We start from the raw sequence: 15,318 nt of genomic DNA, 5'->3' as shown, positions 1-15,318 counted from the left end.
ACTACACGGTTTACCAAACAGAGTCCACTGTATTGAGTGTTCTTGTGTATATAACTAATGAAATCATCTTGCCATCTGAGCACTAAGAAGAACGCAATGAGAGCAAAAATCAGTGAAAGATTTGTCTACTTTTCTAATATAAATTTTAAAATGCTTTTTTAAAAGTGTATCTCAAGAAGTTCTGAAATTTCTCTTCAGTTCAAATTTACATCAATTTAAGAGAATTCTCCAGCTAAGACTGGTAATAAATTCTTAAACATTTAACATTATCTATTTATTTTCCAATAAAACTTTAATTAACTTGGGCGCCTGGGTGGCTCAGTGGCTTAAAGCCTCTGCCTTCGGCTCGGGTCGTGGTCTCAGGGTCCTGAGATCGAGTCCCGCACTGGACTCTCTGCTTGGCAGGGAGCCTACTTCCTCCTCTCTCTCTCTGCCTGCCTCTCTGCCTACTTGTGATCTCTGTCTGTCGAATAAATAAATAAAATCTTTTTTAAAAATAAATAAAACTTTAACTTTTAAATGAGAAAAATCAGGGGCACCTGGGTGGCTCAGTGGGTTAAGCCGCTGCCTTCGGCTCAGGTCATGATCTCAGGGTCCTGGGATCGAGTCCCGCATCGGGCTCTCTGCTCAGCGGGGAGCCTGCTTCCTCCTCTCTCTCTGCCTGCCTCTCTGCCTACTTTTAATCTCTCTCTGTCAAATAAATAAATAAAATCTTTGAAAAAAAAAAATAAAATAAATGAGAAAAATCAGGATTCTTAAACAATGTAGTCAATAAAAACACAGAGGTGCCTCGCTGGCCCAGTCAGAGAAGCCTGTGGACTCTCCATCTCAGGATCATGAGTTCAAGCCCCATATCAGTTGTAAAGATTATTTAAATCTTTACAGGTGTAAAAATTATTTAAATCTTATCAGGCATAAAAATTATTTAAATATGTACACAAACTTTTAAAAAAGAAAAGAAAAAAGACTTCAGACTCAAACCTAGGTACAACTTGGTCCTATCACCTCTAACTATGCAATCTTAGGCAAGCTCTTTAAGCTGCAGTTTCCTCAATTTTCCCTGAGGTAAATTCTTTAAAGCACCTATGAGACTGACTAAGATTATTTATGTGTAGCACTTCAATACAATGGATGCTCAGAATTATAATTCATCAATCCATGTATCTTCATTTTTCACTTTTAACTTTGCAAAACAAACAAACAAAAAAAAAAATTCAGGGCACCTGGGTGGCTCAGTCAGTTAAGCACCTGCCTTCGGCTCAGGTCATGATCCCAGGATCCTGGGATGGAGTCCCACATCAGGCTCCCTGCTCAGAGGGGAGCCTGCTTCTCCCTTTCCCTCTCCCTCTGCTGGTACATACATGTGCACTTTCTCTTTCTCTATCCCACTCTTAAATAAATAAATAAAACCTTCAAAAACAAAACCAAAAAAAAGGTAAAAATAAAGAAAAATTCAGAAAAAGACAGTGGGGAAAATGGTTTTTTCTTTAAACATGCTCTACACCCAACACGGGGCTCGAACTTACAACCCTGAGATCAAGAGTTGCATGTTGTACAGACTGAGCCAGCCAGGCACACCACTGCTTTGTCCTTTTTAATACTAAAAGGTTTTTTGTTTTTTTTTTTTTTAAAGACTGTATTTGTTTGTCAGAGAGAGCGAGTGAGCACAAGCAGGGGGAGGAGCAGGCAGAGCGAGGAGCCTGATGTGGAACTCGATCCCAGGACCCTGGGATCATGACCTGAGCCAAAGGCAGAGGCTTTAGCGACTGAGCCACCCAGGGGTCCTGACAGTTACTTCAAGTTTTACAGTTCTGCTTCCTACCTCAATTTACTGACACCATACAACAGAGAATTCATAGTGGAAAATGTATTAGTTCTTGTTACAAAGATCTACACATGCTGAAGTGAAAAGAAGCAAAAGTACGCAGAGTGAACAGTGTAGTACTGGTTGAATTATTAAAAAAACAGAAGTGGGGAAAGGGTAAACATAAGCAAACACACCAGGATATGTACAATGTGTCTCTGGACAGTTACACACTAGACGCTAATAAGAAAGGCTATGTCTGGAGAAGGAAATTCTTAGGAACTGTATGGGAAAAAAACTTCCTTTTTCTATAAACATATATTACGTTTTAGGGAAGATTTATAGTTCTTTTTCAAAGCAATTTTCTAATTTAACATAGAACGTGACAATCACACTTAGAACTAATTGCACTAACAGGCAAAACAAGAAATGTATACATGAATATGGGTATTATGGTCTTGAATTACTATCCTAGTTTACCATATTATTTCATTATTTACCTTTTAAAGTATTACAGCTACACACAGAATGCAGAATGAACTGCAACTAAGGTCTGCTTTATCATCTAAATATACTTCCCTAAACAGAAGTGATGGTGTATGCTGCTGTAAACAGATTCAGAATGAAGAGGTTACCACACTGAATAAATGCCCACATTAGTAAGGCACTGACCAACCAAGAAGAGAAACTGACAATCTGCTTTTGGGGTCTGCTGTCCCATCTTAAAAAAAACTATGCAGGCAATCAATAGTCTTAAGAAAAACAGATTTCATTCTTTTACTTCCATTTAACAATTTGATATAATGTTCATCAGAAAATATTAAATTTAGTGTTTGCTCTTTAAAAATTCAAACGAGGGCGCCTGGGTGGCTCAGTGGGTTAAGCCGCTGCCTTCGGCTCAGGTCATGATCTCAGGGTCCTGGGATCGAGTCCCGCATCAGGCTCTCTGCTCGGCAGGGAGCCTGCTTCCTCCTCTCTCTCTCTCTGCCTGCCTCTCTGCCTACTTGTGATCTCTCTCTGTCAAATAAATAAATAAAATCTTTAAAAAAAAAATAAAAAAATAAAAAAAATAAAAATTCAAATGACTTTAGGGGCACCTGGGTGGCTCAGTGGGTTAAAGCCTCTGCCTTCCGCTCAGGTCATGATCTCAGGCTCAGGGTCCGGGGATCCTGCCCCGCATCGGGCTCTTTGCTCAGCAAGGAGCCTGCTTCCCTTCCTCTCTCTCTGCCTGCCTCTCTGCCTATTTGTGATCTCTGTCTGTCAAATAAATAAAGAAAATCTTATAAAAACACAAATTCAAAAGACTTTAAAATCTTTTCTATAAAACCAACCAATCAGGAAGGAACTTAAGGCACTGCTTTTTCACTGTCACCTTTCCTGATTCTGAATAAGTGATTAAGTTCATTCCCAATCCCTTAAATTTCTTCACAAAGAAATAAAAAGTAAACTATTCTTCCCTATAAAACCATAACATAAGGGTTCTGTTAAAAAAAAGTATCATGGTTACCAGTTAAGGGCCCATAGATCTTCTTACGAGACTACAAATCTAAGAACAAAACCAGGGTATATGAACCGCCCCAAAATTGTTGCCCAAATGCAAACGGCTCTGGACACTATTGTTCCTATGTTACTAATCTGTTAGATGGTTGACAGCTTTATTCAGTTTCTTGTTAACATTATTCTCTCAATCACCCTATTCACCAGAAATTCCTTTATATAGTACATTACAGTAAAGCTAAATTACGACTAAAATTCAGCAACTGGTCCACGAAATACTAAACTGGTTTTAATTTAAAATTTTATTTTATTTTATTTAAATTTATTTTTTTTAAGATTTTATTTATTTATTTGATAGGCAGAGATCTCAAGTAGACAGAGAGAGAGAGGAGGAAGCAGGCTCCCTGCTGAGCAGAGACCCCGATGCGGGGCTCGATCCCAGGACCCTGAGACCATGACCTGAGCCGAAGGCAGAGGCTTTAACCCACTGGGCCACCCAGGTGCCCCAATTTTATTTAAATTTATATACATATTTCAACCTATACTCCTGGTAGCAGGTGGAAATAAATACACATCCATAATTACCAAGGATATACAACGAGTTGCTACAAGCATAAATGTCTTAAAAATTTGTATAAATATTGCATTCTATTCCATATATATGCATAAGTATTTGTTCCAACTTTTAAAAGTATGATTTACCCCCAAATTCCTGAAGTGTTAAATAATCTCCAGAAACATTGCCATGTTTATCTTGTGGCTTTTCACACCTATTTCAACACTGCCATACACTTGACCTAGGAGTAGGAGGGCCCCAAAGCTGAGCCTCTAGAATATATGTGTTACGAATTAATAATCCATCTTAAGAGTCAACTTCAATGTACTGTTGATTTCTCAAGAATCAAGCTCTTTAGAAAAACACTGTAATTTCAAATAGATCATCCAAAGGTAAAAACAGGTCTCTGATGTACAGCTTTCCTCAAAGTATTTCTGGATGATTTACAGGAGCATTAACTGATTTCAGCCTGAATTACACAGGTTCTACGTGGGGGAGGTGCTTAACATATAAATTAAGAAGAGCTCTTAAATATGGTCTTTTGGAAGGGAAAATGATTTTGTATCAAATGTTTTCAGTCCCACTAAAATATAAAAATATCTAACTACCACCCATAAACCTAAGGAAATGGGTTTTTTATGTTAATTATGTACCTTAAGATAATGGTTTTCAAATGTGGGTTCTCTGAGCTATGCTTAAATAGATGTTTAGGAATCCCGTTAAAAACTGTTAACTTCTAAAAATAAAAATTCCTGGGACGCCTGGGTGGCTCAGTCGGTTAAGCTAATGCCTTTGGCTCAGTTCATGATCCCAGCGTCCTGGGATCGAGCACCGCATCAGGCTCCTTGCTCAGCAGGGAGTCTGCTTCTCTCTCTACCCCTCCCCACTGCTCATGATCTCTCTCCCACCTAAATTAAATAAAATCTTAAAAAAAAAAAAATTCCTGGGCTCCAATATCTGAGGATCTGAATCTGTGAATTGGAGTGGAACCTAAATTTTTTTTTTTCCTGAGAGTTCGGGAGAGAGGAAGTTTTTATATGGTAATTTGGAAAACTCTCCAAGATGTATTGTCAAGCATAAAAAAGCAAGAGGCAGGGCACCTGGGTGGCTCAGTCAGTTAAGTGTCTAGCTTCAGCTCTGGTCATGATCCCAGGGTCCTGGGATGGAGCCCCACATCGGGCTCCCTGCTCAGTGGGAAGTCTGCTTCTCTCTCTACCCCTCCCCACTGCTCAAGATCTCTCTCCCACATAAATTAAATAAAATCTTAAAAAAAAAAAAAAAAGCAAGAGGCAAAATAGTGTATGTGTGTGTATGTATATATAGATAGATAGATAGATGGATAGATATATACACATAGATAGATGCTGCTATACATCTGCATTAAAAGAAAAATGGGGGTTCCTGGGTGGCACAGTCCTTAAGCATCTGCCTTCAGCTCAGGTCATGATCCCAGAGTCCCGGGACTTGAGCCCCACACTGGGCTCCCTACTCTGCCAGAAGTCTGCTTCTCCCTTTCCACTCCCCTTTTCTCGCTGTGTCGTCGAATAAATAAACTTTTTTTTTTTTAATATTTTCTTTATTTATTTGACAGAGATCACAAGTAGGCAGAGAGGCAGGCAGAGAGAGAGGAAGGGAAGCAGGCTCCCCACTGAGCAGAGAGCCCGATGTGGGGCTCAATCCCAGGACCCTGGGATCATGACCTGAGCCGAAGGTAGAGGCTTTAACCTACTGAGCCACCCAGGTGCCCCTAAATAAATAAAATCTTTAAAAAAAAAAAGGAAAGAAAAAAGTAAAACAGTGGATGAAAGTGTACTTAGGGGCAGCCTGGGTGGCTCAGTAAGTTAAGCATCCAACTCTTAATTTCAGCTCAGGTTGTGATCTGAGGGTCATATAATCAAGCGCTGTGTGAGATTCTGCACTGGGTGTGGAACCTGCTTGGGATTCTCTCTCCCTCTGTCCCTCCCTCCTGGCTCACCTGCTCACCTTCGTGCACGCTCTCCATCTTTCTTTATGAGGGGGAAAAAAACCAAACACACACAGACTTACAGCAGCTTGTAATGTACATTAAAAACTATCTGAAAGGATAAAGAAACCAACCTGTTTTGTTTCTGTCCTTTGTAAGGGAATAGTAACAATGGTTATGTGGAAATATGAGCAAAATCTTATACCTTTTTAACTACTGAATCATACAAATTAGTATGTATTTATTGGAATACGCATTTCCTTTTTAAATAAAGGTCTTTTTGAAAAATCTTCACAGATAAATTTGATACTCAGCCAGATATGAAAAGTACTGTCACAGGAAAATAAGGTATCACATTTACAGAAGTGTGCCAACATCTTTACTCAAAAACACAGTCACGTACGTACCATTTTCCTAAAGTTACCAGTATAATGACAAAAGTACAGTTAAAAATAATAGTATCCACAAACTTACCTGGAGGTACAGGTGGAGGAAAACCAGGAAACTGTGGGGGTGGGATCCCTGGTGGAAGCGCTGGGATTCCCATAGGAGGGCGATTCAAATGAGGGGGGAAAGACATTCTTACTGCAGCGGTCTAAAGAAAAAAATCATGACAAATCATTTTATTTGAAAACTTTGCAATTTGATATGCCTGGTTTGTTGGCCTTCATTTTTAGAGTATCTGCAAAATTCTAAAGTTTTCTTACCCAAAGGAGTTGGCAAAGACCCTCTTTTCTCTGTCTGTCCATTGAGAATTTTTAAAACTTAGATCTTTTCTAAAATAAGTTCCCAAAATGTACACGATCTAAATTCAGGATAGACTCCTACAATCATATGGGAATACATATAAAGGAAGAAAAAAATTTTGAGGTTCAGTTAATATCCAAAAACTAAATACCAAACATCAATGAATTTTTTTTTTAAACCAAACTCAGAATCCAGGAAAATTATCTAACAGTTTTTTGCTTTAAATGTTCTGAGGCATTCATTTTTTTTTATATACATCAGCACCTTGAAAATTAAATGTACAAAGTTACACAGTATCTGTTGATTCAGTGTTGGCCAGTTCCTCAAGGACAAATGAATGTCTCAGTGAACTATAAACCTGAGAGAGAAGAAACCTCCTGAAAGAAGGTCACATACTAATCTGTACTAACCACTCAGATATAGAGAGAACATACAAATTTTGACAGTAAGAAAAATGTCCTAGTTTGTGGTAAACTTAAAAGCAAACCTCTTAACCATTCTTGAATGATATTCAATGAATGAATGGAATTCAAGAATCAGAAGCTAACTTTCTTTTTTAGAAGCTAATTTTTTTAAATACAAGAATAATGAACTGTTTCATTTGGTTTGTGATATTATTACTCAAAATAAATTTAATTTTGTCCTTTAAACAAATATTTTAAGACTCCCCTACCACCAAATTTTATAGTTTCATCAACATACTTGAGTGTCCAAAACTATTAGAAAAAGTAAAAAAAAATTACATTAGGATGTCCTGGGAAGATTCCATGCACCAATTTTAAATAGCAGCCAAAACAAGTGATCTCATACCAGTGATGGCACTAAATAGCAGTGATTTGATCAACAGGAGATGTATCTGTCAGACACTAGGAAAAACTCCCCCCATACTCTTTGTAACTGAAGGAGTCTAGAGTTGTTTGAAGCTTTTAAAGAACATCTGTCTCTATTTTTTGTGTTTCATACATTGATTTACTCACCCTTCAGAAGAGAGAAGATAAAAAGTGCATGTCTTCCACTTCCTCGCCCCCTAATCCCAACAGTTTGGTATATATCGTTGTATTCTTCTAAATACCTTTCTATACACAAACTAATATATAATTATTTGTGTTTTTCTGCAAACAATATAATCATACTATATTGTTAGGTGCATTTCTCCCTCAATTATCATTAACATCTCTTCATTATCAGTTCATTAACTTCTATTCCAATCTTTATAATGCAGTAAATTACCATAATACAGGCATGCAATAATTATTTATTCAATATGGATGGTTGATTCAACATTTTGCCTCTTATAATACTAAACATTCTTGGACATATAAATCTATGCACTGTGCAAGAAATTCTATTGTACAGATTAGTACTGCATGTATCTACACTTCACCTCCAAGTCGTCCTCCAAAGCTAGTGTACAAATCTGTATCCCCACCACCAATGTATGGGAATGCCCTTTGCTCAGATCTTCACCATTGCTAGAATCAATCAGTGTTTAAATTATAACAACCTAACAGGTTAAAAAAAAAAAAATGCTCTCACTTCGATGAACATTTCCTTAATCACTAAGGAGACACTGAGTATCTTTTTACCTGTTTATTAGACATTTCTTTAAAATGGTCTTAGAAAAGCATGTCCTTCAGACTCAGAGCTGTTCTTCCTCCATGTTCTTTTGACTTAATTAGTTAGAATACAATATTCTATAAAATCTAAACTTCAATTTCAGAAAACAAGTACACTTAAAATACTTAGAAAGCTTTACAAATAAAATAAATTCCTAGGATTTCATACACTTAGAAAATAAGCTATTGCAAATACTTTAAAATATTAAGTATCAGCATAAATTAAAAAGGAAAAATGCAAATAATTAATGACTGTAGAAGTGTTGAATTTTTAAATAATCTTTTTATAAAACTTTTTGCCCAAAAACAAAAACAAATATTCTATATAAAAGGGGCAGGAGTGTATCTCCTTTTAACAGAGGGCTACTGTCCTACTTACAGAAACTCTTCTATTATCATTATAATACTCTATCTCAGCACTTTCTTAGGAGGGCAGTTGATATTAATACCTGTTGAATAAATAAATCAATGAATGAATCAGTAAACCGATTTATTAAGAAGCTCCCATGTGCCAATACTATGCTAGCAATGACCCAGTGCCTAGCCTCAAAATGTTTACAAAGATTGGAGCATGAATTCATCTCCAGAATCATTTATTGTCAAATATTAGCTATAAGTATTATTTTTTAAGACCTATATTCTTGGTGTTTAAATTCCATTTCATGACTTTTAAATGTATAATTCATTCTGTACAAATTAACCAGATTATGTCTTAGTTTATGCCAATATATCCATTCCATTCACTTCTAATTTTTGTGTTCTATGGCCCTTTCATTTAGCACCGTTCACAACTTGCTTATTCACAGGCGAGCTTCAAAAAGTGAAGGTATTCTTAGTAAGATAATGGTCCCTCCGGTAGCCAGAAAACTACAATTCTGGTGATCACTGATAAATATTAATGTTCATTTTAAGCATCCTAAAATGAGAGTATCAATACTTTTTACAAAATGAACTTCTGTTTTCAAATGTGAAAATGAGAATAAACTTTTATAACCAAAAGCAAAGTTCATCAGTTTTTATCTACAGTTGATAAACAGTAATACTCTCACTACAAATTACACAGAGATTCAAAGTTGGTAAGCACTTTGCAGAATAAAGTAGGGAAAAGACTAGGAACTACTAAAATATGGTGGTCAGGCCTCACCAAGAAGGTAGGCAAATTGAACAAAAGACTCCCAAGGGGCCTAGGCAGAAGCCCTGTATCTGAAGGTAATGGCCTTCCAAGCAAAGTGAACAGCAAATACAAAGAGCCTGAGGTGGGCATGGAGTGTTTATGGGAGGAAAGCAAGGCCAAGAGCTGGAACAGAGTACTTCTGAGGCAAGTCAAAGATAAATGCCAACCAAGTATTACTTAGGGGAGGGGATTCAGAGACTACAGTACTTTGTAGGCCACTGTAAAGGTTTTGATTTTTACTATGAATGAGATGGAAAACATATGAAAGACTTTTGACCTGACTCCTATTTTAACAGTGTCACTGGCCACTGTATTAAGACTGGAAAACAAGGGTAGAAGCAGGAGACTACTGCCAATAACACAGTTCAGAGAGGGTGGCCTGAAATAGGTGGAAGTGGCTAAAGTGTTAGATCCTGGATGCAGTACTTTGAAGGTAGCCAACTGCTGCTGAGGGGTCATGTGTGAGGTTTAAGAAAAGAAATGCAAAGGTTACTCTATTAACACTGAAATGACTTAAATAACATTTAAAAATACTTGTATTTTTTCACTTTTTTCACTTTCACTTTGGAGCTGATTTCACTTTTAGAAGGCTCAAAGCATTTTTACCCAGTAGGCATGAAACCTTATGGCCCAAAGTAACAAAAACAAGCACCTATGATGCAAGTGTTCCTTATCTCTAGCGTGGCAGTGGTCATACAGGTTTATTATGCATTTGTCAAAATTAACTGAAATTACAATGGTTAAAATGGTTTCATTATATTGCATGCAAATTTTATCTCAATAAATCTAGTCTCCTCCATCTAAAAAAACTTAAAAAAAGAAAAAAAAAAAGGGGGCGCCTGGGGTGGCTCAGTGGGTTAAGCCTCTGCCTTTGGCTCAGGTCATGATCCCAGGATCCTGGGATCAAGCCCCGCATCAGGCTCTCTGCTCTGCGGGGAGCCTGCTTCCCTTCCTCTCTCTCTGCCTGCCTCTCTGCCTACTTGTGGTATCTCTCTGTCAAATAAATAAATAAAAATCTTTAAAAAAAAAAATTTTTTTTTAATTTTTTAAAAAACCCTTTGCAAATAAGATTTATCTTTACCACTCAAAATATGCATGCATTCTGCATTTCTTCTTTTTTTCTTCTTCTTCTTTACATTTTTAAATCACTCTTTTTTTCCTACACTACTTACTGCTTACCATTCCTCCATTGCACATTTATCCCAACAGGAAACAAATTATTTCACCAGGAATAGATACAGTGCTAACCCCATCAAGACACTGTGCCAAATTTCAAATGGTAAGAGGTAAATGAACCAACAGATTCTCCTTAGTAAATGAGTATGCAACTCATTCACTCACTCAACAAGTATCTATCTCCAATTTTATGTCAGGTTCTATGTATTAGTTTTATTAGCTCTGAAAGAGCAAATTTAGGATATTATATAGTTACACAGCCAGCTCAGTGGCTCTACACTGAATATAAATGATCATGACTATAGAATGCATTGTTCACTTGTTTACAGCCTGCAGGGTACAATGGCCTCACATACCTGCCTCAGCCTAAGCAAAGCAAACCCTTCAAAACAGTTTCTCAAAACATTTCTCAAACTGAATTTCTACAGAAGTCAAGTCTTTAGGAAGTATTCCTAAGAAAAAGTGTTCCATGTCTCAAGAATGGAAAATGCTTGATTAACAAAAAATTTCTTCTGCAGGAAAACTTTTCAGAGATATGAAAATACTCAAGTCTCCAAAAAGGGAACTGATCTTTTTCTGAGATTTGCACTTAGCTGTTTTACCAATTTCAAAGATTAAAAAGCAATACCACCTACAGAGAAAAGTTAGTGACAGACTGGAGCTGCGGTGGGAACAAGGAGTGGCGCGCAGAAAGGAGAGAGGAATCCTTTTTGGGGTAACAGATGCACAACTCTAAACATTTACCCAAAAAATCATCAAATTACATGTTACAAAGAGTGTATTTTGTGTGTTAACTACACCTTATTAACAAAGTTGCTTTAAAAAGGGGGGGGCCTGGGTGGCTCAGAGGGTTAAGCCTCTGCCTTCAGCTCAGGTCATGATCTCAGGGTCCTGGGATCGAGCCCCGCATCAGGCTCTCTGCTCAGCAGGGAGCCTGCTTCCTCCTCTCTCTCTGCCTGCCTCTCTGCCTGCTTGTGATCTCTGTCAAACAAATAAATAAAAATCATTTTTTTAAAAAAAAGAAAAGAAAAGCAGTACCAACTCAGGGCAATTTCAGGCTAAATCCAATTAAGACTTGTAGATCAGACAATACTGAATCAGTATTAATTTCCTAATTTTGTTCACTCTACTGTTGTTAAAAGTGAAAATGTCTTTATTCTAGGAAATATACCTGAAGTGTTTAAGGACTAAGGGACACCTCATCTGCAGCTTACTGGTAAAACAATTCAGAAGAAAACTATGAAGAAAAAGGAGAGGATAAAGCAAATCTGTGAAATGTTATCATTTTGGGAATCTGGATAAAAGGTATTTAAGAATTCTTTCCATTGTTCTTGAAACTTTTTTGAAGTTTGAAATCATACCAGGTTTTAAAAAGTAGTATCAACAATTCTGGTGGTGAAAATACTATGTTCTTTTCTGAAGTTTCAAAACTCAAAAAAAAGGGTCAGAAAAAAGCTATTGAAAAACTTTAAGGGGGACTCAATCGAAACTCTTTTAGGAATGGCAGTGGTAGTTGTCAGAAAAGACTATCAAAATTAAAATACACAGAATGTTTTTGTAAGATACTGAATGACTCAATGACTACTTTTGCTTCCAAAGCTACAAAATAGTCAATATAATTTTTCTTTAAACCATACGTAACTGAGAGAATTATATAGCTAATCTGTGACCCAAAAAGTTACTTGAAAATTCTAAACTCGTAATAGATCTGAAATAGTTACCAATGTTAGAATGAACTCATCCTATTTTAAAAACATATTTAAGGGGCACCTGGGTGGCTCAGTGGGTTAAAGCCTCTGCCTTCGGCTCAGGTCATGATCCCAGGATCCTGGGATCAAGCTCCACATCCTGCTCTCTGCTCAGCAGGGAGTCTACTTCCCTTCCTCTCTTTCTGCCTGCCTCTCTGCCTACTTGTGATCTGTCTGTCAAACAAATAAATAAAATCTTTAAAAAAAAAAAAAAAAAAAAAAAATATATATATATATATATATATATATTTAAAAGCCTTACCACAGTGGAATAAAAAGATACCAAACCATAAAATAAAAACACTTAACCCAAACTATTATTAATATAAAGTGCCTCTTTTTTAACATTGGAAAAATAAAAACATTTTCTTCCTAGAAGTAGTTTGGAACCATACCTAAATAGGGGAAAACTACTCTGGGAATCTCAAATGGAAATCTGGTAACCCCAAGGAGATGATTTTTTTTTTTTTTTTTTTAAAGTAGGCTCCACCAAGGGTGGAAAACAGGTTGAACTCACAACCCTGTGATCAAGACCTGAGCTGAGATCAAGAACTGGATGGCTCAGGGAACCTGAGTGGCTCAGTCGGATAAGCATCTGGCTTTTGATTTGGCTCAGGTCCTGATCTCAAGTCTTGAGACTCAGCCCCGAGGCGGGTTCCCTGCTCAGCAGAAGTCTCCCCAAGGAGTCTGCTTGAGAGTTTCTCTCTCTCATAAATAAATAAATCTTAAAAAAAAAAAAAAAAAAGAGTTGGGACACAAGTGACTGAGCCACCCAGGTGCCCCAAAAAGAGCAATTATTTAATGAAAATATTACCTAACATTTCAATTTATTTGTTTACAAAAGTCTTCAACATATGTTATCCCACTGAATCTCCCAAATTACTTGGCACAGATACATTATTCATTTACAGATGAAGATGCTACCCTTTCCAAGGGAAAACAGTAAGTGGGCGGGGACTCCAAAGTCCCCACTATCCTGAAATTACCCATCCAAAGGCTGTTTTCACTGTATCACAATGCCTCTCTCCAGTAACAACATACCAAGAAGAAACTTCTTATTAAGGGTTAACTTTGATTTTATTTATAAAAACTTATTCAGAATACAGCAGAAGAAATGTTAAGAGTCCCGGCTTAGGCTCTTAAATAACAGTATCAGTTAACTTGGACTAAATACTATGTTACTTAGCCACTGCTCTAAGGATTTTAGGTATGTTTTTCTCAGTCCCCAAACACAATAACCGACGAGGCGGATACTACTCTAATCCTCAATTTACAGATGAAGAAAACCAAGACTTTAAGAAAAGTTAAATTAATTAGAACTGCATACTATCTGCTTGAATCATGAGGAAGCAATGACCAACTGGATGCCTTTCAAGGCCTCTGAAGGTTTTTGGATATCCTCTAAAAATTTAAAAGAGTCCCAAAACAACATAAAAATTGTCTACTGCCAACTACCTAATTCAGGATACTTCATACTACAGCAGTCCGGGACAAGAGAAGTCCAATCTCTACCCTCCTGTTGGTCTGCTCCACTCTGCCCAGTACCAAAATGGCTTTTCCATGGCCATACAAATCCCCATTACATAACTTCCAAAATAATCTTCATATTCCGAGATCTACTTCGAAAAACGTATTTAAAAAGTACTGAAGACCAAAGAAGAGTAAGAAACAAGGAACACATTTTAATGTGGCACTTGGTCACAGCCTAGAATGAATGGGGATATAGTTCACTGCAACCTCCAGAGGAGGAAGGGGGCAGGACCACCATCCTCGTGACAATCTCGAGAGAGCCAGGGGGCTGCTAAAAAAGGTGGGCATTAGCGGAATTCGGGTTGGGGGAGTGAGGGAGTCCACTCGGTGGCGGGCTCTGGATGACGGAAGAGGAAAGGAAAGGAATCCGTTGGTGACCCGGCACCTCGCTAAAAAGGATGGGTGCTCGATGGCTCGTAAGCAGAGCCTGGGGCAAGAGTGTCCTAGGCCCGGAAAATCTACAGGAGGGCTCCGCAAGCTCGGGTTAGAAAGGGGCCTCAGAGAAGGGCTCCGAAGGGGCCGACGGATCATTTTGTGGCATTGTGGAGCCCCGAATGGGCCAAGGCGATTCACTCTAGGGCGGACCGTGGAGGGGAAAAGGAAAAGTGGGCGACAATGCAAGGAGGAAAGCTCTGGCAGTAGATCCGGCCTCCACGGGCTCCAGATGGGCCCACTGGTTTTCCAGGCCTTAGAGAAGTGAAGAAACCCAAGCCTCGTGCCCGTCCCCTCCCCCACCCCAACCTCTCCTTTACCCCCCAAATCCCACCCCGGCCCTTTCGCAGCCTCCCTGGCTTCCCCTCCTCCCGCAACCGAGGTACCCGGTTTCCCGGTTCCCACACGCGTCCAGAGGCGTGAACTCACCCGCCGCTGAGGAAACGGTGCGGTCTTCGCGGTGTTCCGGGCTCCAGGTTACCAGCGGACTCCACCGGTTCGAGGTCTCTGCGCGCCGCTCGCCGGGAGTCTGGTTCCGAAGCGCCTACTCGCACAGGCCGCAAACACAGCCGCGCTGCGCGGGGAGCTTCTGGAGGTCTTCCTCTTGCCCGGCGTGCACTGCGGCCGGGGAGAGTGAAGAGGAGGATCATAGAGAAGAACGCGTATAGATAGTCCTCTCTTTGGCTCTGAATCACCACGCAGCGGCGCATAACCATAGAGAAGGAGCTCCTCGTGGGGACTAGAAAGGCTCGAGCTGTAAATTACGACCCACCCTGCCATTTTTGATTGGAGCTGATTAAATCTTATGACTACGAGACGCCATCTTGAGGTCAAGGTTCTGCTGCGCACGGCGCATAGCCTGTTAGAAATGTCTTACCTTTTGTAGTGTGGGTCTTGGGGTTTACAGCCTTCCTCTGTGGCTCGTTGAGGTTCGGCGTACTGCAGACCGGGCCTTACCCAACACCGCAGCGGAAACGGCGAGTGCTGACCTTTCCCTGGAAAACAGCTAACCTTGATACCAAGAACTAACCGGCAAAGGGCGTGGTAGTTTCCAGTGCACGCGCCCACCCCTTGT

At 39.0% G+C, this 15,318-nt stretch overlaps 1 protein-coding gene across 1 annotated transcript in view; it reads right to left on the bottom strand.

Annotated features, from left to right (window-relative positions):
- RBM25 (RNA binding motif protein 25) overlaps positions 1-14,861 on the bottom strand; it is a 59,538-nt gene extending 44,677 nt beyond the window's left edge. The window contains exons 1-2 of the mRNA XM_044231209.1: positions 14,673-14,861; positions 6,295-6,415 (exon numbers count right to left, since the gene is read on the bottom strand). Coding sequence (XP_044087144.1) covers positions 6,295-6,400 — 106 coding nt within the window. The 5' untranslated portion in view covers positions 6,401-6,415; positions 14,673-14,861. The remainder of the gene's footprint in view (positions 1-6,294; positions 6,416-14,672) is intronic.
- Positions 14,862-15,318: the final 457 nt, after the last annotated feature.

This window comes from Neovison vison, chromosome 13 (genome assembly GCF_020171115.1).
Source record: "Neovison vison isolate M4711 chromosome 13, ASM_NN_V1, whole genome shotgun sequence".
In the NCBI taxonomy this organism is placed as follows: Eukaryota; Metazoa; Chordata; class Mammalia; order Carnivora; family Mustelidae; genus Neogale; species Neogale vison.
This window is presented reverse-complemented; position numbering and strand designations above follow the sequence as displayed.